General features: G+C 46.0%; 1 protein-coding gene across 1 annotated transcript in view; it reads left to right on the top strand.

Annotated features, from left to right (window-relative positions):
- LOC119406858 (enhancer of mRNA-decapping protein 4) overlaps nucleotides 1-25,820 on the top strand; it is a 202,582-nt gene that overhangs the window by 130,423 nt on the left and 46,339 nt on the right. Inside the window, exons 14-16 of the mRNA XM_037673612.2 lie at nucleotides 705-802; nucleotides 1,228-1,302; nucleotides 7,831-7,989. Of these exons, the coding sequence (XP_037529540.1) occupies nucleotides 705-802; nucleotides 1,228-1,302; nucleotides 7,831-7,989 (332 nt within the window). The remainder of the gene's footprint in view (nucleotides 1-704; nucleotides 803-1,227; nucleotides 1,303-7,830; nucleotides 7,990-25,820) is intronic.

The raw sequence follows: 25,820 nt of genomic DNA, 5'->3' as shown, positions 1-25,820 counted from the left end.
CAGCCACCCAAAGCAAAAGAGACATGTCACCATCCCCCTGTTCGCACTCTGCTGTGCTCGTCTGCCCCCCCCCCCCCTCGCTCCCTTACCCTGGTAGGCTGAGTGTTCCTCCACTCACCCCACGCATAAAGGTGCCATGCTCTCTCACATGCTTCCTCTTGATTTCACAATATACCTCATTGTGTTCTTAGTAGGATCTTATCTCGCTTGGAAGGGGTTCGCTCTATACGCGGCTGGTACTAAAGCTCGAAAAGAAAGAAATCGAAAAGAAAGCGAAAACAAAACGGGAACAGGAGTGTGTAAGAAGTACAACCGAGGAACATGTGCAACTGGCGAAGCATCGTGTAAACAAAGACTTAAAGCGAATGGGAGACGTTCGCTCTCCTTTTTAAATGTTAGACGACAATGTTAACATGTAAAAAGAATAACAAAGTATTAAAAAAATAATAAAGGTGCTACAAAGCCTTCTCCGCATCATCTGCTTCACATGCCAGTGCTGTCTGTGCCGCCGCTTGCGGAGCTGTTCAGGAGGTGCACTGCTGGTTGCCTTATGATGGCTGCCCGGTGCCTATAGTTGCTATCGCAATAAAAAAAATTAACTTTATTATGTCACCCGGTTCTTTCTATAGTGAGCTTTCACTATTAACAGACATGAGTGCTACAAATATTTAATATGTTGTTTCTTTTTGCTGTTTTTTTGCCAGGTCCATTCAAGCCTGCCATATTGTATATCCTACTAAGGCTATTTCTACTGGGCTATCATCTGCAGTTTCTCTTAGCACGCTGTCGCAACACTCTGCAGGCAAGTGAACATGTCCTGATCTTTATGTTTACCCTATTTGCCAGTCTTGTATGCGTCTTTCATTTGGATGCTTCATTCACTTCGTCATGGGAGCAGAGGCTGGTGTAATGCATGGTATCCTTAATTAACAGCTGTCCTTAAATATTTTGGACTGTACTATGGTATTGCCAACCATTTTTGTCTACCCTTGCAGCATTAACATTAAAGTTTTACAAACAATTGTGTAAGAAATATTGCTCCAGTTTTTTATGCTTCAATAAAGTTGCTTGCTCACGATGATGATCCTCTGTGCCATGCAGTGTGTTTCAGAGAGATTCATTGCTCGGAGCAGTTTTGCTTCTCCATTACCTCTGTCTGTATTGTGGTTGAAATGATTTGTGATTTGCTGAATTGTTCAGACAATTTTTTTTTTTACATTATTTTAGTGTCTGGCTGCACAGACCACTTGTCTGATATTAGTGCTGATGCTGACGATGATGAAAGGGCTGGGAAAAGTGAGCGTAAGTTGTTTTTTTCTAGTTTAAATGTGTTTTTTGATTTGATGGTTTAGTTGCAGAGGCATGCAAATTATGCAGTGTTGGTTTAACTCAAATGTGGTACAGGTACAAATGGTTCAAATCCTTAAAAAAAAACATGTTCCACATGAGATGTTAGGATCTTAACTTGTGATTATTTGTTTCTAAATCGGTTATGCTCAGCCTGTAGGCATTGTTTCCACCAAGGGGTGGTCTTTCATAGTAAAAAACAATGCGAAAAACTAGAGACAAAAGGGAAGAACAGCACAGGGCGAGTGCTGACTGCTTAAGTAAATAAGCTGCACACCACGTGTACCAGAGGGTCCGGTTAGAAAAACAAAAAACCAGTTACAAAAAACAGCTCTTTTAATGGAAGAAGTTGCATAACTGAATTCTTTTCCCACCGGAAATGTGAGATTCATGCATGGTTCTCCCCATAAATTTTCACAGGGTGAGCATCTTGGAATAGACAGAGGAGGGGGTTCATTTGTCCACAGTAATGAAACGGACACAAACCACTGACAGTCTGTGCAGAGTAGGGGGTACACATGCGATTTAGTTTTTCTTACTGGTGCATCAAGCATTTTAAACACATTAGCTCATTAAATATCGGCCAGTGATGTAGCATGCTGTGATTACCAAACTTAGCCAGGATAAACATTTGTGCTTTATCGAAGTTTGCATCAGACATAGGAGCGCTTCCTATGTGCACATAGCAGCAGTAATCAAATGCAATGCTGGTTTCTCCTGTTTTCGCTTGCTTCTTTAGTGATAAATGTGGCACCACAGTATACAGCACTATAGTTGCCTGAAGCTCTGATCTCTCCTTTTACCATGTTTGCAATACAAGGGTATTGCGCCAGTGGCAATAAACAAAAAGCTGCATAATCTGCAGTGCGACAGAACCCACAATTTTCGCTTTTCCACCCCTGTCTCTCTCTTTCAGCAACACAAGAATATGATATTCTCAAGTTTGCTTAGCTTTCTACTAATTTACTGCACATTAAGAAACACTAGAGAATTAAGGGGGGGGGATATAATAATAATTACAGATGAGGAAATACAATGAACAAGAAACGGCTATTCTCATTAGCAAGTCTCCTCTAGAACAGTTTGGCAGTCAGTGGTAGCCATGGGCTGTAAAGTTGGAGCAGTGGGTAGTATTTCTCCTGTTGCCCACCGTCAATAGAATTCTGGGTCCCGGACTTTATTCCACATATTGGCACTTTCGTTGTGACATTTTTATTAAAAGTGGTAAGGTATAACTTATTTAATTCATAGTACCGATACATGAAGTTTCTGACAGTATTTAAAAAAAATTTCTTTTTTGGGTGGAATGGGAAATATCCTCATGGTGCATGCACTGTGGCGATTTCATTAGCCAACTGAGCATACTGCAGTATTCATGCAACACAAGTAATCTTCGACTTCAAGTTAAGGGACACCAAAGGCAAATAATAAATCTTGACCTTATGTTATCTTCCTAAAAATGTCACTTCTACAGTTGTTTTGTGTTGAGAAAGTTATGAATGCACGTGAAGGCCGCTCTTAATAGTCTTAATAGTCCAAGTCATCTGCAAGAAACCATGTGCAGTTTTTTGTTGTTTCTTTAACCGATTACAGGTTTTTGATAAAAAAATTTATGACCATAAGGCATTTTCATCTTTTTGGACCAACTCTACAAGGCAGAAATAACATGCCGTTGTTAAAGTTAATTTAAAAAAAAAAACTAATTAACAAGAACTTCCTAACTTTTATCATCATTGTTAGGGCTGTTTTCTGTGTCGAAAAGTTGTAGTGCGTCATAATTTATGGCATGCCTATTTTTTAGAAATGCAAAAAGTCGCACCTCATTTGAGGTCTTCATTATAGAAATCCAGGGCACTCATCCAGGGAATTTTGAATCTGATGGCACCTGGAGAGTAAAAACGGCAGCCATTCTGTTAGGTCAGATAAAACTTCTTCTGACGAAGAAGGAATGCAATATCAATGAAGATGTGTCAAAGCACGACCTGGTCAAAGTTTTATGACGTACACAAGTGACCCGCTTATTTTGTGTGTGTGTGTGTGTGTGTGTGTGTGTGTGTGTGTGTGTGTGTGTGTGTGTGTGTGTGTGTGTGTGTGTGTGTGTTCTGTGTATGGTGCTCATCTGTTTCTTTCTCAGAGTACAATTTGTGATAAAGCACTGCTTCACATGCTGCATTGTGTTTCATTGGCTGCCTCTGAATTTTATGTTGTACAATGAAAGAAAAAGTCAAAACGTTTATTTTCTTGTGCACATTTCAAAGCAGAGAGATGAGCAACAAACATCACATACAAACTACACCATATTTTCTCGTTTATAACTTTAAAAAAATACAGAAAAAATTGAAGCTAAAGTGCAGACAGAAAACGGAAATTTTAATGTGCAAGGTAGCTTCACGACAATGCTTCACAGCTCTGCAAGGAAGTTAGTTTTACAGCACTACAACGGCATCTTTTTTAAAACATTTTGTGCAGTTCTTTGTTGGGTGTGCTGGTTATACGTGAGCAAGTACAAGTTATGCGCTTGTACATGCGTTAACTTGCTGAATTTTCAAGAGTGGCAGACACTGTACCAGTTTTAAAGAGCCCCTTAACCACATCCAATAATTTTTTAACATTTCAAGTAAACATGCATCAAGTTCAGAATGCCGTCATGATCAGGGGTGAGACAGCTGCGCATATTGCGCATTTTTTATGCGATTCCGTTTTCCTGCGCCAAGCTGCTCCAAAAGCACAAAAATGTCAAATATTGCGCCAAACTGCTCCAAAACAGCATCATAAGCAAGAATTTTAATGCCCATGTCAGCTTCAGTGGAGAAAAAAAAGGCTGAGTTGACGTGATTTTCAAAGCAGCGCCAGGAATATCAAGAAAATAAGGCGTTCCCTGAACACATAGACGCGCCCAAGCATGTTTCTTCTATGCACCTTTCTAATGAAGGCTCCCGTGGTACTGCCATAATCTCCTCTGGAATGTTGTAAATATGCGTTATCCCGCAAACCGTGCTGCCGTGCCTCGAGTGTGCTGCTTGTACTCGCTAAGCTGTGTGTTCTGGTGCTACTGTCGCTTAGCGAAAACCACCGAGTAGCATGCGTAGCGGGGTGACTCTCAGGCTCCTCGTTGTGTCTAGCGTGTTCCTTTAGTCGCTACGGTTTTCGTGTCGACGCTGCTGTGTGTGGTCACCTATGCGCACGTTTGCCGTGGGCGAGTGTTGTGTCAACGCCGCATCAACCAGCTTTCTTCATGCGACACGTCTCCGCGATGCTGTAGCGTATAGTGTACTAGAATAAACTATTCCAATGCACTCTACTCTTGTGCATGTTATCTCAAACTGGGTTCCAGGGGTCCCGTGAAGGACATCTTAGTGTTCCACGAGCTGCCAGAACGAATGCAACCCACTCCCATTTTACCTCCATTAGCAACTAATTTATTTAGACAAACAAATTTGCATTTAACAGTCATACCGCGCCACATCCGCAGATCTGTTGTCTGCGGGTAGCAAGAGACCCACTTGGTGGCAGCACTAAAGGCTCGTCGTCTAGTGCGCACCATGAAACTTGTACGATTTGCGGACCCGTGGTGACAATGCGCGGAGCACTGGTAATTCATGCTTGGGGGCGTTCCAACTAGTTCAAACAACATTAACGGGCAACTCAACACTTTATTCAACAGTTTATTCGTGGCTCATGGCGCGTCTGCAATCATGTGGCACAGTTTTGGTACACGGTGATTTGCCACTGCTCTGTCGGTTTTGTCATCAAAACGCGCAACGAGCGCTTTGATACCCGTAAAAGGAGTTGCTTCGTGCCGGGTGTGTGCTACAAGAGCATTTACGCTTAGCTATACGACCGGTGTATCGGTCAACGGCCGTTTCGCTGTGTGACTGATATGCCTCTTTTCTTGTTTTGCAGAAAAGTAAAGCAGGCCTCTGTACATCCGGCGCTTCGTTTGCATGAACGCATTGCTTACGCAGCATGGTGCCTTAAGCATGCAGCGTATGGTTGGTGCACGCTTTACGCGACTCGCGGAGTGGCGCGGCGAGGGAAGGGAGTGGGGGGGAGGATGGCAAGTCTATGTATTATCGGGAGTTCTACATCAATGGCGACGGGCTTTGATAGTAAAGAAAAGAGAACAGGCCAACGCGGGCACTGTGGTACCGCGCATCGAGAGCCGTCAACACCTACTCCCCCCCTCCCTTGGATTTTTTCCGTACCCCCCCCCCCCCCCTTTTTTTTTTTGTATTCATGCTCAAGAAACTTGACACTCTGGAAAAGCTGTTCGGGTTCTCCAAGGCCAGCAAGTTTGAGAACCCCTCCTCTAGCGGTTTTGCACAAGAAGGCGGCAGTGGACTGACGCGAAGCACAATTGTGTCGTCCTCCAATAAAAGCGCATAGTATGCTTACAATGGCGCTATTCTTGCAGTACCATACGCGCGCGTTTGACAAGATAGTGCGGCGACGTTTCTTGGCACCCGTACTGCACTCATGAAGGTGGTTTCGCACGACGTGGCAGTGAACAGCAGTACAACGCACTTTCGTTGTCATTTGAAACCTGCAGTACACGTGACGCTATGCCAACCGTGCGGCCGAGCAGCTAGCTGAAGGCGCTTATTGTGATGTTCTCCTGACAAAGAGTGTCACTGGCCTGCAGGAAGCTCTTGGGAAGCTTGAAAAGCTAAATAAGCAGACGTACGAAAAGCCAAAGCGGAAATCTGCTAAATCATATCACTGATCTTAAGAAAAGACCTACTGCTATGCAACTGTAATTCTTTTGCAATCACAATGTTTGAAATTTTTGATAAGTGTGATGCTTTCTTCGTTTTTTTTTTTTTCCAAATGTTTGAGGTGAACAAAGTTTGCAGAACCTTTTTTCAATTCTTTCATATGCTTGGTACTCGGGCTAGTTAGCTCACGTGGTATGTAAAAAGGTAGCGTAGTTCATATCTGGCGATAATCTGTTAAAGCTTTCTCCAAAGGCTGTTTAAGTGTCATGTGTATTCTGAGCCAATAAAAGTATGTACTTGTCCCCCCTAAATTGCTACAGATTTGTTTTTTCAAGTTCCTAGGACGACAAATTAAATGCCACTAACTGTTCCAAATCAAGGTTCTTCTGCTCCAAAATCGAAATTTTTCTGCTCCAAAGACTGCTCCCAATTCAGTTTCAGCCGTCTCACCCCTGCATGATGAAAACAATGCTAAACTCTGCAGCGCTGTGAGCCGCGGCCACGCCACGAATTCCATGAAACAATCCCTTCTCCTCTCCGGGCCTTTCGGTAATCCTTAGCCTTGGCCATGAAGTAAACATTAGCTTCTGGTCTTGTCATCCACAATAAGAACCTGTTTGTCTGCTGTCAGGTACGCATGCTTTCCGATCTTCCGCCCCGCATGGTTAGGACGAGAAACGGGCCGATGGACGGAGCTTAGCGAAGGAAAGAGCGAAGCGAGTAGGGCCCGCTTTTGGATAATCAAGCGCGTGTAACTCCACCATTACGGCACCATTTTGAAAAATTCTCGCGCCTGTGTGTTTGTTGAGGATTCGTGCACAACTGCAACACCACAACTAATTTAGACCTCTTGGTGGTTTAGGGGCCTTTTAATCAGAAGTGGCCAGCTGAAAGCTCATCCTAAATTGCAGATTTCGGAGACTACACTCGGCGACGACTTTTCTTGACAACACTGTGGAAGCTACAGAACCGAAATGCATGCCTGCTGCCGTGCCAAAAAATAGTACTTAAGTTTACTGATTATTTTCTCATTTGCTTTGCTAAAATAAATACTGCTTTATTTATTATGAGGCCAAACAGTTGCGGGAAGTTATAGGTAAAATACAGTTATTGTTCACTTTGAAAAAAACGCCTTCCTTTTCTTTGCATTTCTTAGACAGCACCACATTTTCAGCACGCCCGTTTTCCAAAGTTAACAATGCGAGCGAGCAAAACCGATATCAGCCACAAGCTGCCGTACTACTTGCGGAGCAACACGAATGTGCGGAAACCCCACCTCCGTAGCCTTCACTCCACTGTCAAGATATGTTGTCGTCGAGTATAATCACTCCTTTGCTACTCCAGTCACTAGGGGCTTGTGCTGATCTTTTTCCTTTGCAGCTGTACATATAGATGTATGACGTGGGTTTGGTTGTGTGTTATTTTCGACAGGGTGCTTCATATTTTAAACTGTATGCCTGGTTTAATTTGTCCCATCATAGTAAGCCCGCTCTTGAAATAATTTTGCTTGCTTTGTGTTGCTGTGTCATCCATACCTATTCAGCCATAGTCGATAGTCGAGAGTGAGCAGTTTTGGGCGATGTCGAATATTTTTGTTTGAAGAAAGTTCTGTGATGCATGTCGTCATCTTCATTTTGAGATGTATCAGTTCATTTTGTGGCTGCTTATTTTTTCTTACTTTAGAATTTCGTACGGCACCTGACGCTGTATTGACATTTCTCAAGTGGCTGTTTTTATATTTTTAATTTGCTTACTTCTTTTCTTTCAGGTAATTGTGATACTCCCAGCAGCAAAGCGAAGGAAGGTAGGGACGATGAGTCAAGTTTTGCGGCAGCCAAACTCCTGCTCAAGCCAAGTGATTTTGTGTCCCCATCAAGCACTTCAACTTCCTTGACGCCTTGTACTACAGCTGCATCCACTAACACTGGTTGGTATCTTCTTTCACTGTCTCGCTGAATTCATTTTCAGTATTCTGCACGACATCAGTTTGGTAACTGGAAATCGCAAAAATAGGGTCTAGGATTGTGCGCTGTATAGATGTAGCACCTAAGGGCATAAATTTTTATATCAACTAAGGGTGTGCGAATATTTAAATTTTTGAATATAAATAAGGCAAGAAACTCTCTTCCTATATCAAATTGAATATCTATTGCGTGTGCATTGTTAAAAAGTTGCAAGGTGACAAGTAGCAATAGCTTTCATTACTCTTAAAGGGGCCCTGCAACACTTTTCGAACATGCTCAAAAAGCGCTGCCGATCGATAGTCGAGGCTCCCGAGAACACGCGAGCCAAATATTATAGCGATGCGCACGGCCCGGAATTTACAATAAATTCTCAAAGTCAGCTGAAAATCGCTCCCTCTTCTCTCGACAAATGATGTATTAGTCCGCAAAATATGACGCGATTGTCGGCAGTTCCACCATTGGCTGATGTTATAATCACGATAACACCCTCATTATTACCTTCGTTGTTAGTTTTGAGTTCAATAAGTAGATAATATGTATGTTTATATTCTGTTATCGCGTTAAAAACACCGAACAAACATTAATATTAGCACTTCCGGTCTCACCGACAGCTCGTCTGCTCGTAGTTGCGTGGTTCTGTTTTCTTCGCCATGCGCAGTGCCGAAAACGTGAATATTTCTGTGCTTTTGACCATCGCCGGTTGCCGTTGAGAGTGGCAGCCGTTCGAGTGTTGCCTCGTCAGCTGGGAACTGCATCGTCGGCACGTTCTCACGACCGACCGAGGCAACCGTGCAGCATGTCTCCGATAACAATGCTGGCGTCCGGTAATGGCGGCGCTTCGGGGTCGTCTGCCAGTGCCGTCTTACGAGGCGGTGTATCGGAGTATGGGCCGAAACCGATCTCAGCTGTCATTCGTTCCAAACGAGCGCGCAGGTTTGCTTCCGTGGTTGGCAAAGCGATGAAAACACTACGGCGTTCGAGGTGCACACCCAACATTACCAAACCGACGCGCAGTTTTCAAGCACGCGCGATACACAGTGCGATCGACTCCGCTCGACGAGAACGACGCAAGCCGACCGGAAGTGGCGGCACAGACCACGTGGTTGCGCCCAGACGTCAGAGAGAAAAAAATGAAGAAAAAATTTCCGCTGGCGCTCTTGGGCGGAGCCTCGCTCGTCTGCGCTCCCTCCCTCGACTCGCTGCCTAGCTCTCCGCACGCTCGCAGCGTTGAGTTGAGGGAGAAAGCTGCGGAACGTGATCTCTATAATTTGGTAACACCACTTAGACTTGACGGATTCGAAAAATTTTTGCGGCATATGACTAGTGAAGAGTCATACGTCAATAATGAGACTATTCCAATATAACTAAGAAAGGTGTTGCAGGGCCCCTTTAAAAATAAATCAATAAAACTATGTCATTGAGGGGAGCATATTGACGATGTTTTTGGTTATGGACTCATTATAAATTACCATGCCAAATTTTTAACTGCTTGACATGTTCGCAAGGTGAGCACTCTGTATGTGCTGTAACAATGAAAGTGAATAGGACCCTCTCTCTTGGAATTGAGGTGGCAGGATGCAGTGTGCTGCTTTTAAATGCCCTTTCCTTTTTTTGAGCATTAAAATATTTTTTTAGGTAACACTCCTGGCAGTTACATAAACTGTATAATAGGGCTCTGTAATAAAGCTTGGTGAAAAAAGAAACTGCTCCTGTTCCTTCGGCGTGTGGGAGATAAGGCTCAAACGGAGCACGAAGGTAATGCACGCATCATGCTTATATCTCAGCAATTACAGTGAAACACCGCCAATTACAGGGAATGCAGCATAACTATACACAGAATGGCAGTATGCAGTAACCACAAAGTACAAATTTGCACGTTTTTTGATGTGCACCACCGTTGAAGAAATAAATGTGATGCCACAGTAAATGTTCGCTAAAAATACCTACTGCAAGGCCCTTGCTTTTATTTTGCTAAAGCACGAAAGACATCCCAGTTCTTTCACATGATCATGCCAATAGAAACATTTCGAAACTATGACAGGGAGCACACACAGCACTCAAATATCAGTACAGCAGATGGACAACTTCTCGGGTTAAAGGGGTACTGACACAAAATTTCGCGGCCGAGATAGCCTGCTGGATCGATTTCCGTGTACGTGCGTGTACCATTTGCAAAATATCGACAGCGAATAAAGCTTGGAAGGTATTTTATGTGAATTTTGAAGTTCGCGTGCGCGATCAAACATTACAGGCAGCACCTGTTGCATTGACACCCTCGGAGGTGACCCGAGGTGACCCCCCTACTTCCCCTACGTAACCGTTGCAGCCGGGTGCAACTATCACCACCTAGCGAGTGAAACGCTCGGTCACGTGAACACACAAAACAGTGACGCATTTCCGCGCGTCAAGGAAACAGCGCAGAAGGATTTCGGCATTGTGGTCTGTCACTGCAGCCCAGGCAGCACAGGGAAATCAAGAAGTCATTGGGAGCAGGAAACGGGAAAGCGGTAGTGTCGCTAAACACAAAACATTCAACGCATGCGCCGCGGCCACACAATCACGAGCAGCCGCCGAGCAGAGACCAACAGCGCAGCGGCGAGCGCATCAAAACAGAAATGGCGGCTGCGACGTCATCATAACTTGTGCATAACACGGCACATCGTTTGCTGCAGCGCGCGACAGATAATTAATTACAAGCTCCTCATTACCGACACAGCCTCAGTTTCGGTTTGACAGAGCTCCAAAAACGAAAAGCCGCCGGGTGCAACTAACACGACTAACAGGCCCCCAGCAACACATTGCAGAAAAAAAAACGCGGGGCGAAAATTTTTGTGTCAAGACTCCTTTAATTAGCCTTGATGCGTGTGTCACGCACATCTGTACAGCGATTTGTTACAAGTGAAAACTGGCACCGTTTAAACGCTGTGCCTGCTGCTGCATGGAGCAGATCCTCTAGTTACTGCCAGGTAACTGCCAGTACTGCCGTGCCCAAGTGCTTACTGGTCGAATTTTAACTGTACCTGCTCTTCTCGTGTCCATGCACTGGTACCACGGGTGCAGCGAGCATCTTGTTGGGTCTGTTTTCACTTCTGCAACCAATGCGCACTCAACTTCTCCACAGTGCAGTTGATAGTCCTGCACTGGAAGGAGGCCGCAGTGAATGATGGCCCGACGTATTTAGGTCATTTGGATTGCCGCTTATTAAAAGCGTGCAGTACACTTACAACAACACTGCACCACATACGCTGCCGACCAGATAACTTAAATTTCTTATCATAATAAAACTTTGCCGCACTGACATGTTCATAGGTGACTATCACCATGCTTTTCCGGCTTTGCTGTGTTTATCTGTCAGGGCATCATTGCATGCACTGGCACTGAAGTCGGAATTAGTGATAGGGTTTTTCCTGTGCTGAAAAGGCAGAAGGCCTTTTGCGGGACATCGTGGTGTCAGTCATACCGCGAGTTTGTGATATCAGAATCATGTGGTATCAGAATCACAGGTAGTCACAGGATGAGCCATAAATACAAGATATGATTGCTCATTCACAATGGACAGTTATTCGCTCCTATCTGTTCGACAGCATTGCTGTTTCCAGCCCTGCACATATGGCCTTTTGAAGTCTCGGTTGGAAATTCATTGCAAGTACTTCTTAACCATAGCAGGCTTAAAACAGGTGCACATTAGCAACATTTCACTTTTAAAATAAGCGTGTGGCATTCGTAAGTTGTTCCTTGTTTGAATATTTGAATTTCTCCAAATATTTGCCTTCTTAACCGCTTATTTGGCAGAGTTTAAATATTTGGGAAAGTTTTAATATGAATTTTTAGAATCGAATATGCATTGAATAATGAAAACATTCTATTTGTATTTGAAATTTCGAATATTCACACACCCCTATTATTAAGTCAATTCCCAGCAAATGCATAGGTTGTGTCAACACATCAGGAATTGTCACCAGTGACCTCTTCACGGTGCATCCTCTATTGGTCTACTCGTTGCTGGCTATGAAGGCAGGAGGGAGGCCCTGGAAGTGACATTTCACTCGGCATAATGGCTAAGGTGTTGCACTGCGATGCATAGGGGCACAGGTTTTATTCCTGGCCACGGCAGCCGCATTTCGTTGGGTGTGGAAAGCAAAACCTCTTGTGTACTTAGGTTTTGGAGTGCCTAATGTCCGTATTCTTGTTTTGACATGTAAAGCCCCGGAATTGACTATATTTAAGCAACTGTTTCATCATTTCCAGCATTTTTGCAGTCGTAACAAAGCCACTTACATGAAATCACACAGTAAAAGCATGTTAATTTGACCCTCGTTACAGTGAAATCTCAGTGATACGAATCTCACGGGACTACCAAAAATATTTGTATCATGCGAAATTCGTATCACCAGAAAGCATGGAAAATTAGCATGCGACAAAGGAAAGCTGGCGTACATTTTTATTTATTGTTTTTCAGAGCCGCAGCAATGTCAGGAAGAACCCTGAATGATTGTCAGCTAACTTTTTAGATGTCGGCAATCATACCAACACTCGTAAATATACGGCTGTTATGCACGTATTTAATTAATCAACCAGGTGCGTTGTGACCCTCGATAGCAGTAGCCCCTTCCAAATTTTAGTACGCTTTTCTACATGACACCAGAGTACCGCAGTGAAAGTAACAAAAGAAGCGCTTTGACGCGATGGATCAAGGCCACAAAATTACAGAACCACGGTCCTGTGGTATGATTTTGTTATCGCGGTGGTGTTGGGAATGTTTTTTGGGAGATTTACGGCCCTGCCCGCACAAGTGAGGCCTCAACGGTCGCGCATGTTGACGTTCATGTTGAGTTTCATGGGAGGTGTGATGCACGAGGCAGGCACATGTAAACACAGTACAACGACAGCAGCCCGTGTCGACGCTTTAAAAAAAAAAAGCATGGCGCTAATGTTCTCTGTAATCTAATCGCGAAGGCACACGGAGGCACATAAGAGCCTCAAAGATTCGCGCGCACAATCTCGTAAGAAAAGTGTTTTTCTTACACCGTGATTATGACGAATTGGCGGTGCAGCGCGCATGCCCACGCTTGCGTCCCGTGCTCGCACGTGCTTAGCGCGTCTTCTGCGACAGCACGGACAGCACCTCTTCGTATCTGGGCGATTGCGTACGTTCGTATCAAACGTCGCTGGGTGAAAATCGGTTCGCAACAAGCGCATTCCATTACATTGCAGGACAATGGGCCTGGGCCGGGACCAACGAAAAATTCGTATCACCCCGAAATTCGTATGAGCTGTGATCGTATCACCGAGGTTTCACTGTAATTCGGAAAATCGGACAATTCAGACTTGTTCTCTGGTCCCAGCCCAGCAAGCATCAAACTCGTGTTAATTCGGTCATGTTTGGCTGCAAACTAGTTAATTCAGACAATCATAGGAGCACGTCGAGCACAAAGCACCGCAAATGGGCAACACAAAGAAGCACAAAAGCATTTGGAGACAACCAATGCGAGGCGGAGCAGTCCACATCGTCATCGTCATCTTTGTGAACTGTGCAGTAATGACAGGGAAGAACGCTTCACGCCTCTTTGCGTTTACCACAGCGTGTGACAAAGCGTTGGCCAAGGGCCTTCGGAAAAAACGTGGTAGCCATTCACAATAGCATTGTTGGTGATAAAGGCTTCAGCGGGGCACGTGCGTGGCCGCTTTATCTATGATAGCATTCACAGCGAATACAGTTTCGTCCGCAGCGACCTCAACAAGCAGTAGTTTCGTTTTTGCCACGTGTTTTCATTACTGCATAGTCACCATTCATTATTGTGCATTAGCGAGCCAGGTGAGGGCCAGGTTTTTTCCACAGTGTTTGCAGCTCTCAGTAGTTTCATTTCGACTGTGTGTGCGTAGGCCGCGCGTGTGCCTTCAGAATTGCGAGGACGGTATCATCAACCCTTTGAGGGTCGAATTTTTTCGCGAAATGCAGCCCAAAAATGTGTAATGTTCTTATTGCTGAAATAAATTCTTTAGACGATTCTGTTTAAGAAAAAAACTGTCTTAAAATTTTTTTGCGTGACCGTAAAGTGACAGTCATTTTTGTTGTTACATACACATGGTTTATTCGTAGTAACATGAAGCAAAATCCTAAAAAAACTTATACAATTTTTTATAAATAAAAATTATGCATAGCATTAAACTTAGCTCACAGACATGCAAAAGCAAGTGCACCAGAGTATTTTTCCGGTAAAAAATGTTCGTGCTCCCCAAAACAGGAAAGTCAACCACGGCGACGACGTTTGTGTAATTTAGCGCCGCACGGAAGCATATAATCCCGTCCCAGGGAGCAATAAATGAGAGACTCACAAGCAGTCACCCTTTCAGAGATTAGAAAACAGACATCCATCAGCTTTGCGGGTGCGAGAAGCGATAACCACCTGAAGGACGAAACCGAAACCAGCCGCACTGCGTGTGGGCGTTGTGACGTGCAATGAGAGCCACCGCGCCGTTAAAAAAAAACAAAAAACGGGGAGACATTGGCGGGGAGACATGGAAAAAGTTCCACATATTCCCGAAGCGTGGCAGCACATGCCAAGCAAGAGAAATGATCAAAAAAGGCGCACGTTTTAAACATACAGGCAACGCCGTACTTGTACGGCAAAAACCCTCAAAGGGTTTATCATGGCGTTTGCGACCATGGTCTCTAACAGCGAATGCAGCACTCAGTAGCTTCATTTTGACTTGGTGCAATCCGTGCACTATGTCACAAAACTCTAACGTGGCGGGAGCTGTTGAAGATTAGTCTTTCAGTCGCGGTCAGCATGCTGTCATAAAATGTGCTGACTACGGTGAAAAATTATCACATGCGGGTGGTGGTGTTGGCAGTGGAATGCAGAGCATATTCCGGATTAATTAATGCCATCTTCAACAAATCGCACCAGGGCTCCCAGGGGCTACGATGATTAGACAAAACGGCGCACCAGGGCACCCCGGTGCACACTGGTGCGATTGGTGCCATGAGATGTGGGGGGTGTTGCTCCACGGTCGCATTGTCAACGAAGTCTTCAGTGATTGAGACTCACTGCGGCTTTTTACACTGCTCTTATGTAAAATAAGTACGGATTTATGTACTCATCAAGAAAATAATTGATGTAATAGGCGTTTGTTTATTCTTGTCTTGATACTTTCGATAATTCGGCATTCTGGTTAATTCAAGCATTGTTTTTGTCTCGTGAAGCACGAATTAACGAGGTTTTACTGTATACAAAGCTGGCTCATGCTTGGCACAATTGGACCCGTTTAGGTTTAGTCCCGACTTGGAATAAGTGCCGGTGAAATGAAGCATGACTATGTTGAACTCGCGGTCATAAAATTCAGGGGCTATGAACCATTTTGTTTCTCATTCATCTGCACCTTTTGCCTTCATTTCAGCTAGACCGTATTTACTCGAATCTAAGCTGGCCTCGATTTTAGGCCGACCCCGTGATGTCCAGAGCCAGGAAAAAAGTTGCCTCGAATGTAGGCCAAGCAGAAGGGGTGGAAAAAAAGAAAGAAAAGCCTACAGCATGCACAAAATTTACTGTACTTATAATTGAACCCAGATATACTGTATTATCTCGCATGGAACCGACATGAAAAAAAAATGGAAAAATGTGTACAAAAGGTTAGGGTGCGGGTTACATGCAGGGGTTATATGCTTTCTTCTTCCTTTTTTGTAGAGGTAAAGGTAGGGGTTGCATGTTATTTGTAGGGGTGGCCCGGTTATATGAGATAAAATACGGTATATATCGTACATATCGAGCCGTGAACGGGATTGCAAGATAGTTTGATATGGCAGCAGTGTGCATGTATTTGTACAGCAATCTCTACTGAAGGAAACTTACAACACTCCTCTGAAACCCGGCACCTGTTGCACAGGGGTGAGACAGCTATTGAGCGTTGTTGATACGATTCAGTTTTCGTGCACCAAGCTGCACCAAAATCATAAATATCGCAAAAATTGGGCCGAACTGCTCCAAAACAGCCTAGAAGTAAGAATTTTGATGCCCACACCAGCTTCAGTGGGGGAAAACGTGATTTCCAAGCAGTGCCAGGAATACCAAGAAAATAAGCCGTTTGCAGAACACATAGACGCGGCCAAGCATGTTTCTTCTATGCACCTTTCTACACAAGGCTCCCATGGTGTCGCCATAATATCCACTGGACTGTTGTAAATATGCGTGAGCCTGCAAAAATGTGCTGTCGTGCCCCGAGCATGCTGCTTCTTCTCTCTAGGCTGTGTGTTCTGGCACTACTGTCGCTTAGGCAAAACTGCATGCATAGTGGGGTTGACTGTCAGGTTCTTTGTTGTGTGTGGTGTGTTCCTCCGGGTGTTGCTGCGTCTGGTCACCTACGTGTGCATTTGCTGTGGCCGAGTACCTTGTTGCGTCAATGCGGCATCAACTATCTTACTGCATGCGACGTGTCTCTGCGATGCTCTAGCGCGTCGGTTTTCAAACTGTGTTCCGCGGAACCCAGTGGTTCTGTGAAGGACATCTTAGGATTGCGGCAGAACGAATGCAACCCGCTCCCGTTTTACCCACATTAGCAACTAATTTATTTATTTAGACAAGTTGCATTGCATTTAATGAAGCCATCACACGCCGCATCTGCACATCGGGTGTGTACAGCGAGAGATTTGATCTGCACAGCGAGAGACCCACGTGGTAGCATCACTAAAGACCATAGGTTGGCAAACTCACTCTTGAGTCGACTCACTCAGGCTCTCACAGACTCAGATCAAGATGTGAATCTGAGTGTGAGTGAGTCCGGGTGAGTAATATTCTGGTGAGGTTGAGTCCAACAGAGTCCGATTGAGAAAAATTTTGTGAATCTGAGTCCGAGTGAGTCCAGTTGAGGAAAACTTTAGTGAGTCTGAGTCCGAGTGAGCCCTCAGAGCACAAAATGTTTGAGTGAGTCTGAGTGAGCTTCACATTTTTGCCGACCTATGGTCCTATCTACTCACCGATCAGCATTACTATCAGCCTCATGTCAGCTCACGTTTATGCTCACATCTACTCACAAATAATTGAGGGCACTAGCACTCATACGCCACTTCAGTATTTATTAATCCGAGGCATGAGTTCTGACCACCCTCGCATCCCCCACAAACTTTTTTCACAGGAAGTTCTTCATAAAAATATCTCTGGTGAGTCATATCTTTCAATAAAAATGTCATTACTGGATTGCAACAACTGATAACTCGTATTTGAAGGTGCAAGATCAAAAAACGCCAAGTAGAGCACTGATCATACGAGATATTGGTGTTAAAGAGCACTGACACCATGTTCGAAAATGCTAATTATACACTAACAGACTCATGAGTCGACTCACTCAGACTCAGATCGGGCCTTGAGCCTGAGTCTGAGTCAGTCCGAGCGACTCCGGTTCAAAAAAATTTTAGTGAGTCTGGGTCCGAGTGAGCCCTAAGGGCAAAATATCTTTTATGAGTGAGTCTGAGTGAGCTCCACATTATTTGCCGACCTAAGCTAAAGACTCGTCGTCTAGTGCGTGCCATGAAATATGCACGATTTGCGGACCCGTCATGACAGAACGCACAAAGCGCTGGTAATCCATGCTTGTGAGCGTTCAAACCAGTTCAAAAGACATTATAATGGGCACCTCGGCACTTTATTCGTGGCTCATGGCGCGTTGGCGATCAGGTGGCACAGTTTTCATACATGGTGATTTGCCACTGCTCGGTTTTGTAATCAAAACACGCAACGAGCACTTTGATACGCGTAAGAGGTGTCGCTTCGGCCCAGCTGTGGGCTACACGAGCATTTAGGCTTAGCTTTACGACCGGTGTATTGGTTGACGGCCGTTTTGCTGTGTGACTGGCATGTCTCCTATTTTTGTTTTGCAAAAAATAAAACAGGCCTTTGTATGCCCAGCGCTTCGTTTGTGTGACCACATTGCTTACAATGTGCAATGCCTGAAGCACGCAGTGTATGTTCGGCGGGCACTTTACACAAGTCGCAGATTGGTGTGGGATGGTCTTCAGTAATAAAGAAAAGAGAACAGGCCAACGCGGATAGTGTTAATACTGTGGTTACGCGCTTGAAGAGGTGTTATCGCCTACCCAGAACGTTTCAGAACCAGCGGACTGATGCGGAGCGTGTTTGTGTCGTCCGCCAATAAAAGCATGCAGTACGCTTACAACGGCGCTATTCTTGCAGTACCATACCCACGCGTTTGACGAGATAGTCAGTGCAGCGAGATTTCTTGGCACCCGCGCCTCACTCTTGAACGTGGTCCCGCTCGAGGTCGCAGCGAACAGCTGTGCAGCGCGCTTTTGTTGTCTGTTAAAAGCGTGCAGTACACTTGACGCTATGCCAACCACGCGGCCGTGCAGGTAGCCGAAGGCGCTTACTGTGGTGTTGTCCTGACAAAGAGTAACACTGACCTACAGGAAGCTCTTGGGAAGCTTGAAAAGCTGAATAAGCAGACGAAGCAGACGTACAAAAAGCCAAAGCAGTAATATGCTAAATCATATCACTGATCTTTAGCAAAGGCCTACTGCTCTGTAACTACAATTCTTGTGCAATCACAATTTTTTTTTAATTTTTGATAAGTGTGATGCTTTTTCGTGTTTTTTTTTCCCCCATGTTTGAAGCGAGCCTATAATTTCCAGAACCTTTTTTCAATTATATGTTTTGTACACCGGCTAGATAGGTCGCGTGGTATGTAAAAAGGTACTGTTGTTCATACGTGGTGATAATCTGTTAAAAAAAACTTTATCCATAGGCTGTTTCAGTGTTATGTGTATTCAAAGCCAATTACGATATGTACTTGTCCCCACAAGTTGCTAAAAATTTTTTCAAGCTCCTAGGACAACATATTAAATGCCGTTAACTGCTCCAGATTAAGGTTCTTCTGCTCCAAAATTTAAGTTTTGCTGCTCCAGAAACTGCTCCCAATTCACTTTCAGTTGTCTCACTCCTGGTTGCAGTGCGACACCGATCGTCCTGAGCCAGTTGTGTGCAGCTACTACTATATGCTCTCACTTCACTGCCCTGGGAGTCTTGTACACGCACATTTGCCATGCAAGTGTGTGTGCAGTGATGTTTCCTTGTGCGCAAGCCACTAACATCTTTGAGCTGCGCTTTGAGTTGCGAGAGGTGCGTTGTGAACTGGCAGGCATACAGGCCATGACAGTGTGAATGATCCACGATTATTATGCTGGTGCAAACTATAATTGCCATTGCTCCTCTTTGTCGTCGTCTTCTTCCTCTCTCTCTTTTTTGTGCTCTTGCAAACATTCACATTGTTAGACCTTTTTCTAAATACAAGCCTCATCCAGATGGATTCACCCACTGCGATAGGTCAGAGGTTTTGGCATCAGGTGCTGTATTCCAACAAGGGCAGGAGGCAGAAGCACTTTTGTGCTATGCTTTTTGTGTGCTGTGAGGATTCCCGTCTAGTGAGAATAAGTCTAGAATTGCTCATTATGCTGTGCCTTATAATCAGGTGATGGTGTTAACACTGGCAAACTCTAAAGTCAATATTATCCTGCTGAACATACTTCCATCACTGTCAGAACTAGCTTCTTATCTTGTTCATTTCAGTTCCCAGCTTGTATAAAATGTTTCCAGTGGAGTATAGGTGCAGTTAGCGTTTTCGGTTTTTGCCATAAAAACCAAAATAAAGGTTCGCCTGGAATATAAATGAAAACCTGTCTTTAAGGTGAAAAAAAAAAATTGCAAGGAAAAAAAACCATAGTGGTTGTGCACTGTCTTGCTTGCATGTTTGCAATTGACACTTGTGTTTTCTTTATTTTTCTTTACCCAGCAATATACTAGTGACTTATGGCACCATTTCTGAAATCTACTCTCAAATTATCAGTGTATCAGGCTTAGCAAGAGCCACTGTATTGTCCGAATTCGACCTCAAAGAAGATTAGTGGCATGCAATGGGTGCTGCCCAAATTTTGGAGGCCATAGATTACAAAGCAGTACTTCTCTTTATTCCCCATAGCTTTTGCAAAGTATTACAATCAGAACAGACCGTCAAAAAAAACAACAGTTGCCTGCGATCTTCTTTCCCCCCCCCCCTCTCATGCAAATGCAAACTATGTAAAATGCCATTGAACATTTGCAAAAAGATCTGAGATTGCCTAAAATTTTGTGTTAAATCTGCCGAACTTGACTTACAGAATTCAAACGTAAAAAATTGCTCAGCATTTTTCTTTCATGCGGGTCATAGACAGACTTGTGCACGTCACAGAAAATAAGTAACCGATAACAATTACAATTGCTTCCTTTAAAATTAATTGATTACAGTAATCAATTACTGCCCCAGAAAAGTAACTGAGCAATAACTGCTGTGGCTTGCATGGTAGAGAGCAAGCTTACTGTGGCTTCTGTGATATAGTGTTGCTCGTGAACTTTCAGCAGGAGTTCTTTTTCAAAGTTGTCGCTGATTCTTCCTCGTTAAGAGGTCAGCTGCTACACTGAACACTCTCTCAATGCATGCGCTGGAGGGAAGGGCAGTATTATAACATAGGAGCACCTTGTACACCAGCTCGTAGTTGCGCAGTGCTTCGATGCTAGTTGTCGTGTCCACTAGGAAGTGTCGCGCTTCGCTGTTGAGGTTCCTACAGAGGGGTTGCATATTCCTTTGGGACGAGAACTGCCGTAGAAGACTGGTTGCAACTTGATTTTGGAAAAAAAAAAAGTAATTGATTACCGGTAATCAATCACAAGAAAATGTAATTGAATTACCCAGAACGTTAGTTTCGAAAAAGTAATCAATTGTACTGTTACAAAATTACAAGAAAATTCAACCGATTACAAGTAATAAATTAATTGTAACTCGTTAGGTACAACTCTGGTCATAGATTACATGTGGATGACATGAATCTGCTATGCATAGACACCTCATGTGCTGTCCTTCTCTGAAATCGATCGATTTGTTTTCATTGTCTTGGAACCACAATTAATAGGCGCAGGATTTGTTATGCAGTGAATGTTTAGTGCTGCCATGCTGGCTGTGTGAGTGCTGCCACTGTAGCGTACTCACCCCAAGGAGGAGCGTCCTACACTCCTTGAAGTCTGGGCAAGAACTAGTTTATTTTCCAAGAAACAGAGGCTTCGAAAACGCCAACACAAAGGGGGCGTGACTGCTTATCTCCCGCGGCACGCCGGTGATAACGTGAGGCATGTTGGCCGCGTATGCGCCGTGCGCCGCTGCATACGAATTGGTATGCGCACACAAATAAAAATTACCGCGGTCACCGGCATCAACGCCCGCTGCAAGAGCCCCCCCCCCTAGACCGTGGAGCCATGGAAAAAAACGAGCAGATGTTAGCAAAAACAAGTTAGTCCATGAGGTGAGCCAGTTTCACGCGGTCGAGAGAAATGACGTCCTCTCTGTCGCGAACACGAATGGTCACAGTTTTGTTGGACCGCGACAGCACACGGAAGGGCCCGTCGTACGCAGGAGTCAACGGCGCTTTCACTGTGTCTCGTCGCACGAACACATGGGTTGCCGCATTCATGTCTGGGAACAAAAACACTCTTTGGTCGCGGCTGACGCGTGCCGTGTTGGGTTGCAGGTGCTTCAACCAGGAATGTAGCCTTTCCATATGTTCTGAAGGTGTCGGCGCAGTGCTTGGTTTCTCACCGAAGAATTCTCCCGGTAGTCGGATTGTAGAGCCGTACAGCATATCTGCTGCACTGAATCCGATGTCTTCTTTTTGCGCGGTACGCAGGCCCAGAAGAACGAGAAAGAGCTTCTCCACCCAGTGCTCTCTATCCCATTTGGCCGTTAGAGATGCCTTCAGTTGACGGTGTAGCCGCTCCACCATTCCATTGCTCGCTGGGTGGTAAGCCGTGGTGAACTGGAGACATGTTCCCAGAAGCCTTACCAGCGCAGAGAATAGGTTGCTCTGGAATTGTCGTCCACGGTCGGTTGTTATGCGCAGTGGGCAGCCATAGCGTGAAACCCATGTGGCCACAAACGCCTGTGCGACGGTCCCGGCTGCGATGTCCGGAAGCGGCGTCGCCTCAGCCCTCCGTGAGTAGCGGTCGACACATGTGAGCAGGTATCTGTAACCCTGGGAAGGAGGAAGAGGTCCTACCAAGTCCAAGTGGACGTGGTCGAAACGACACTCTGGTGGCCGAAATGCTTGAAGTGCTGTGCGCGTGTGACGAGTCACCTTGACTGCTTGACATGTTCGGCACGTCTTCGCCCAGCGTCGAACGTCGGCGTTAATGCCTGGCCACAAAAAGCGGTCCGTGATGAGCCTCTGCGTTGCGCGGATTCCTGGGTGGCTGAGCTCGTGAAGGCTGTCAAACACTGCACGCCGAAACTGGACGGGGACGAAGGCTCTTGGAGATTTCTGCGATGTGTCGCACGTGACCATAGTCGTCGTGTATGGTAGTGGGATCTCTGCGAGCACAAGTGACAGTGGATTCTGCCGCAACACGGTTAGCTCTGGTTCTTCCCGCTGGGCAGCGGCTAATGCCTCAAAGTCGACGGGCGCTGAAACAGTGTCGATACGGGAGAGTGCGTCGGCTGCTTGATTTTCGATCCCCGCTATGTAGCGGATGTCCGTCGAAAATTCGGAAATGAAAGAAAGTTGGCGCAGTTCTCTTTCCGAACATGAGGAACTGTTGTTCTTGAACGCATAGTCAGCGGCTTGTGGTCCGTTAAAATGTGGAAAGTGCGACCTTCGAGGAAGAAACGGAAATGCTTTATGGAGCAATAAATGGCCAGCGTCTCTCTTCCAAAAATGCTGTAGCGCACGTCCGGCGGTTTCAGCCGTTTAGAAAAGAAACCTATCGGTTTCCAGTCCGTGCCGTCGTATTGTTGCAACACTGCTCCCACTGCCGTCGTTGAAGCGTCAACCATGAGCCGCGTTGGCGAGTCGGAAAGCGGGTGCATCAGAAGTGTTGCGGAGGCAAGCTGAGTTTTGGCGTCCTGAAAGGCTTTTTCGTGCTCCGCTGACCAGTGAAACTCGGGTGTTTTCTTGGTGTCCCGGTGCAGCAAGTCAGTTAGCGGCTGTAGAATGATTGCACAGGATGGGATCAAGCGCCTATGGAAGTTGATCAGCCCGAGAAACTCGCGCAACTTGCGGAAAGAGGTAGACATCGGAAATTCCCTAGCGGCTTGTACCCGTGATTCGAGCGGCAAGATGCCATGCGGGGTGAATCGATGACCTAGGAAATCTAGTGCTTCAACACCAAATATGCACTTTTGGGCCTTCAAAACCAGACCGTGCTCGTCAAGACACTTGAAGAGGAGCCGCAGGTGATTTTTGTGCTCTTCCGGCGTTTTGCTGGCGACCAAAATGTCGTCTAAGTAGACGAAGACAAAGAGCAGTCCGCGAGTGACCTCATTCATGAAACGCTGGAATGTTTGTGCCGCGTTCTTCGGTCCGTACGTCATACGAACAAATTCAAAGAGGCCACACGGTGTTGTCACGGCCATCTTTGGGATGTCGCTTGGTTCTACTGGAATCTGGTGATAAGCGGCCATCAGATCCAGCTTAGAGAAGATGGTCGTTCCCGCAAGGCGAGCGCTGAAATCATGCATGTGAGGGAGAGGATATTGGTCTGCCGTTGTCGCAGCAGTGAGTGCCTGATAATCACCGCAAGGCCGCCAGTCACCAGGCTCTTGTTTTGGCACCATGTGCAGCAGCGCAGAAGACCAGTTGCTGGAAGAAGGTCGAATAATGCCGAGCTGGAGCATGTGGTCGAACTCACGACGGGCTACTTCGCGTCTTTGTCCAGCGAGCCTTCTAGGTCTAGCGGTAACAGGCGGTCCGGTGGTGACAATGTGATGCGTCACCTTGTGCTTGATTGGCAGTTCGGTGTTCCGAGGTTTGGTGATTTCAGGGAATTCAGCCAGAATCTTTTGAAAGTTTGACTCTGGGTGGAAAGTGCAAATGCCGCATGAGGACAGGTCAAACTTCAGTCCGACAACAGCGAGCGAAGTGACGTTGTCCTTGAGACGACGATCGCGAACGCTAACGTCAAGGTTGAAGTGGCTCAGAAAGTCTGCTCCCAGGATGGCCATTCTGACGTCGGCCACAACGAAGAGCCATCGATATGTGCGCCTGAATCCATTGTCTATCGTCATTGACTGAACTCCATATGATGCAATAGCAGTATTATTGACTGCAATTAGGCTGGAAATGGACTTGCCGCGTCGGCGATGTTGAGCTGTCGCTGGTAGGATAGATAGCTCAGCTCCGGTATCGACAAGGAGGCGTGTGCCGGTGATGCGGTCGACAACGAAGAAGAGGCGGCTTGAGCGATGGCCCGTGTCGCATTCCGCTGTTAGCGACTGGCCGGTGCGTTTCCTGTCCACGAGCATGGTTGGGTGCAGTGAGTGGCTTGCTCTCTGAAACGGCGGTGGTACCAGCAGACGCTCTGCTCTGCCTCGTTTGAGTGGCCGTGGTGCTGTGGGCTTCGAGCACAAGACGACGAACGATGCCGTGCACGACGGTGTTTGTTGGACAGGGCGAGGTTTTCCCACTGCTGCAGCCAGTCTGTCAACTCTGTCCTCTAATACCCCTGTCACACGGGCACCCGTGAACTCCGTTTAACTCCCTTGTCTTTTCCTCGAGGGAGATGGGGTTCATGTCACACAGTCACCATTTCGCTGAGGAAGTTAAATGGAGCTTTTGGTGGAGGAAGTTCGGTAATGACCATTTCGACTCGACGGAGTACTCTCGTTCCCAGCCAGCTACTGCTACGCTGAAAACCGCACTAGCAAAATCGTCCTAATGAGCTCAATTATAATTTTAAAAACTCTGCTCTTTTTTGCGTAGCATTTCACGCCCCGTAATGTAAGTTTTAGTTGTATTTTTTCGCACATCAGCGCTTGTACTCTCCACACCAACGCCTCGCCAAGCCGCCGCTGTGAAGCGTCGCACCATATTTGTATCTGCACATGTGAGGCGCACGCACAAGCACTGTGACAGCAATAATGATTCCGAGCACTTCATCAACACACAAAAACATGTTTTTGTTGTTTTAAAGGCGACTGCACAGGCAAAAAATTGGACGTTTCCACGAGCGCAGTAGCGCTGTTTCTGCCCCATGCGGCAACCGTCGAAAGCTTGCACCGAGCCGTGTAGCACGGCCACAACTCCATTCTCGTAATGCTCCATGAGGGAGTTAACTGCCGAACGGAGTGAAATGGAGTTCGGTGGTGACCGTGTGACAGAGGTATAAGCGACCTAACCGGCCTGCATGTTCGGACATTCCCGCTGCAGCAATAGGCATTTTTGATGGCTCGGTGCAGTCGGTGATGCGGTCGGCGAGTTGAGCCAGACGCTCGAGAGCCACGTCGTCCGAGCCAGCGAGTATCATCCATGTTGACTGTGGCAGTCTCTGCAAAAACAACTCGCGAAGCCATGTCTGTTGACGCACCTCTGACGCTTGTTGGCCCAGCAGCTAACGCATTTGGTGGAGAAGTTGCGGGGGACGCTTGTCACCGAGCTCTTCATGAGACGGGAGTTGTTGCAGCCTGCTTTGTTCGGACACCTCAAGTCGTTTCAAGACGGTGCTTTTTAGTTCGTCGTAGGCCTTCTCCGATGGAGGGGAGGTAACCACATCGTCTATGGCGTCAGCGATGTCAGGTGGCAGTGCTGCAACGACGTGGAGGTATTTCGACTCCTGCGATGTGATGCGTCGAAGCTGGAAGCGGTCCTCGACTTAGCTGAACCACACCCTGGGGTTTTTGGGCCAGAAATGAGGAAGCTTTAACTCCGAGGCGTTGGTTCTGGATGAGCTTGAAGTGCCTTCCTCATCTGACATGGCTGCTGTTTTTCCAA

Source organism: Rhipicephalus sanguineus, chromosome 1 (genome assembly GCF_013339695.2).
Source record: "Rhipicephalus sanguineus isolate Rsan-2018 chromosome 1, BIME_Rsan_1.4, whole genome shotgun sequence".
NCBI lineage: Eukaryota > Metazoa > Arthropoda > Arachnida > Ixodida > Ixodidae > Rhipicephalus > Rhipicephalus sanguineus.
Note: the sequence above shows the minus strand (reverse complement) of the source record. Positions and strands in the feature narration are given on the sequence as shown.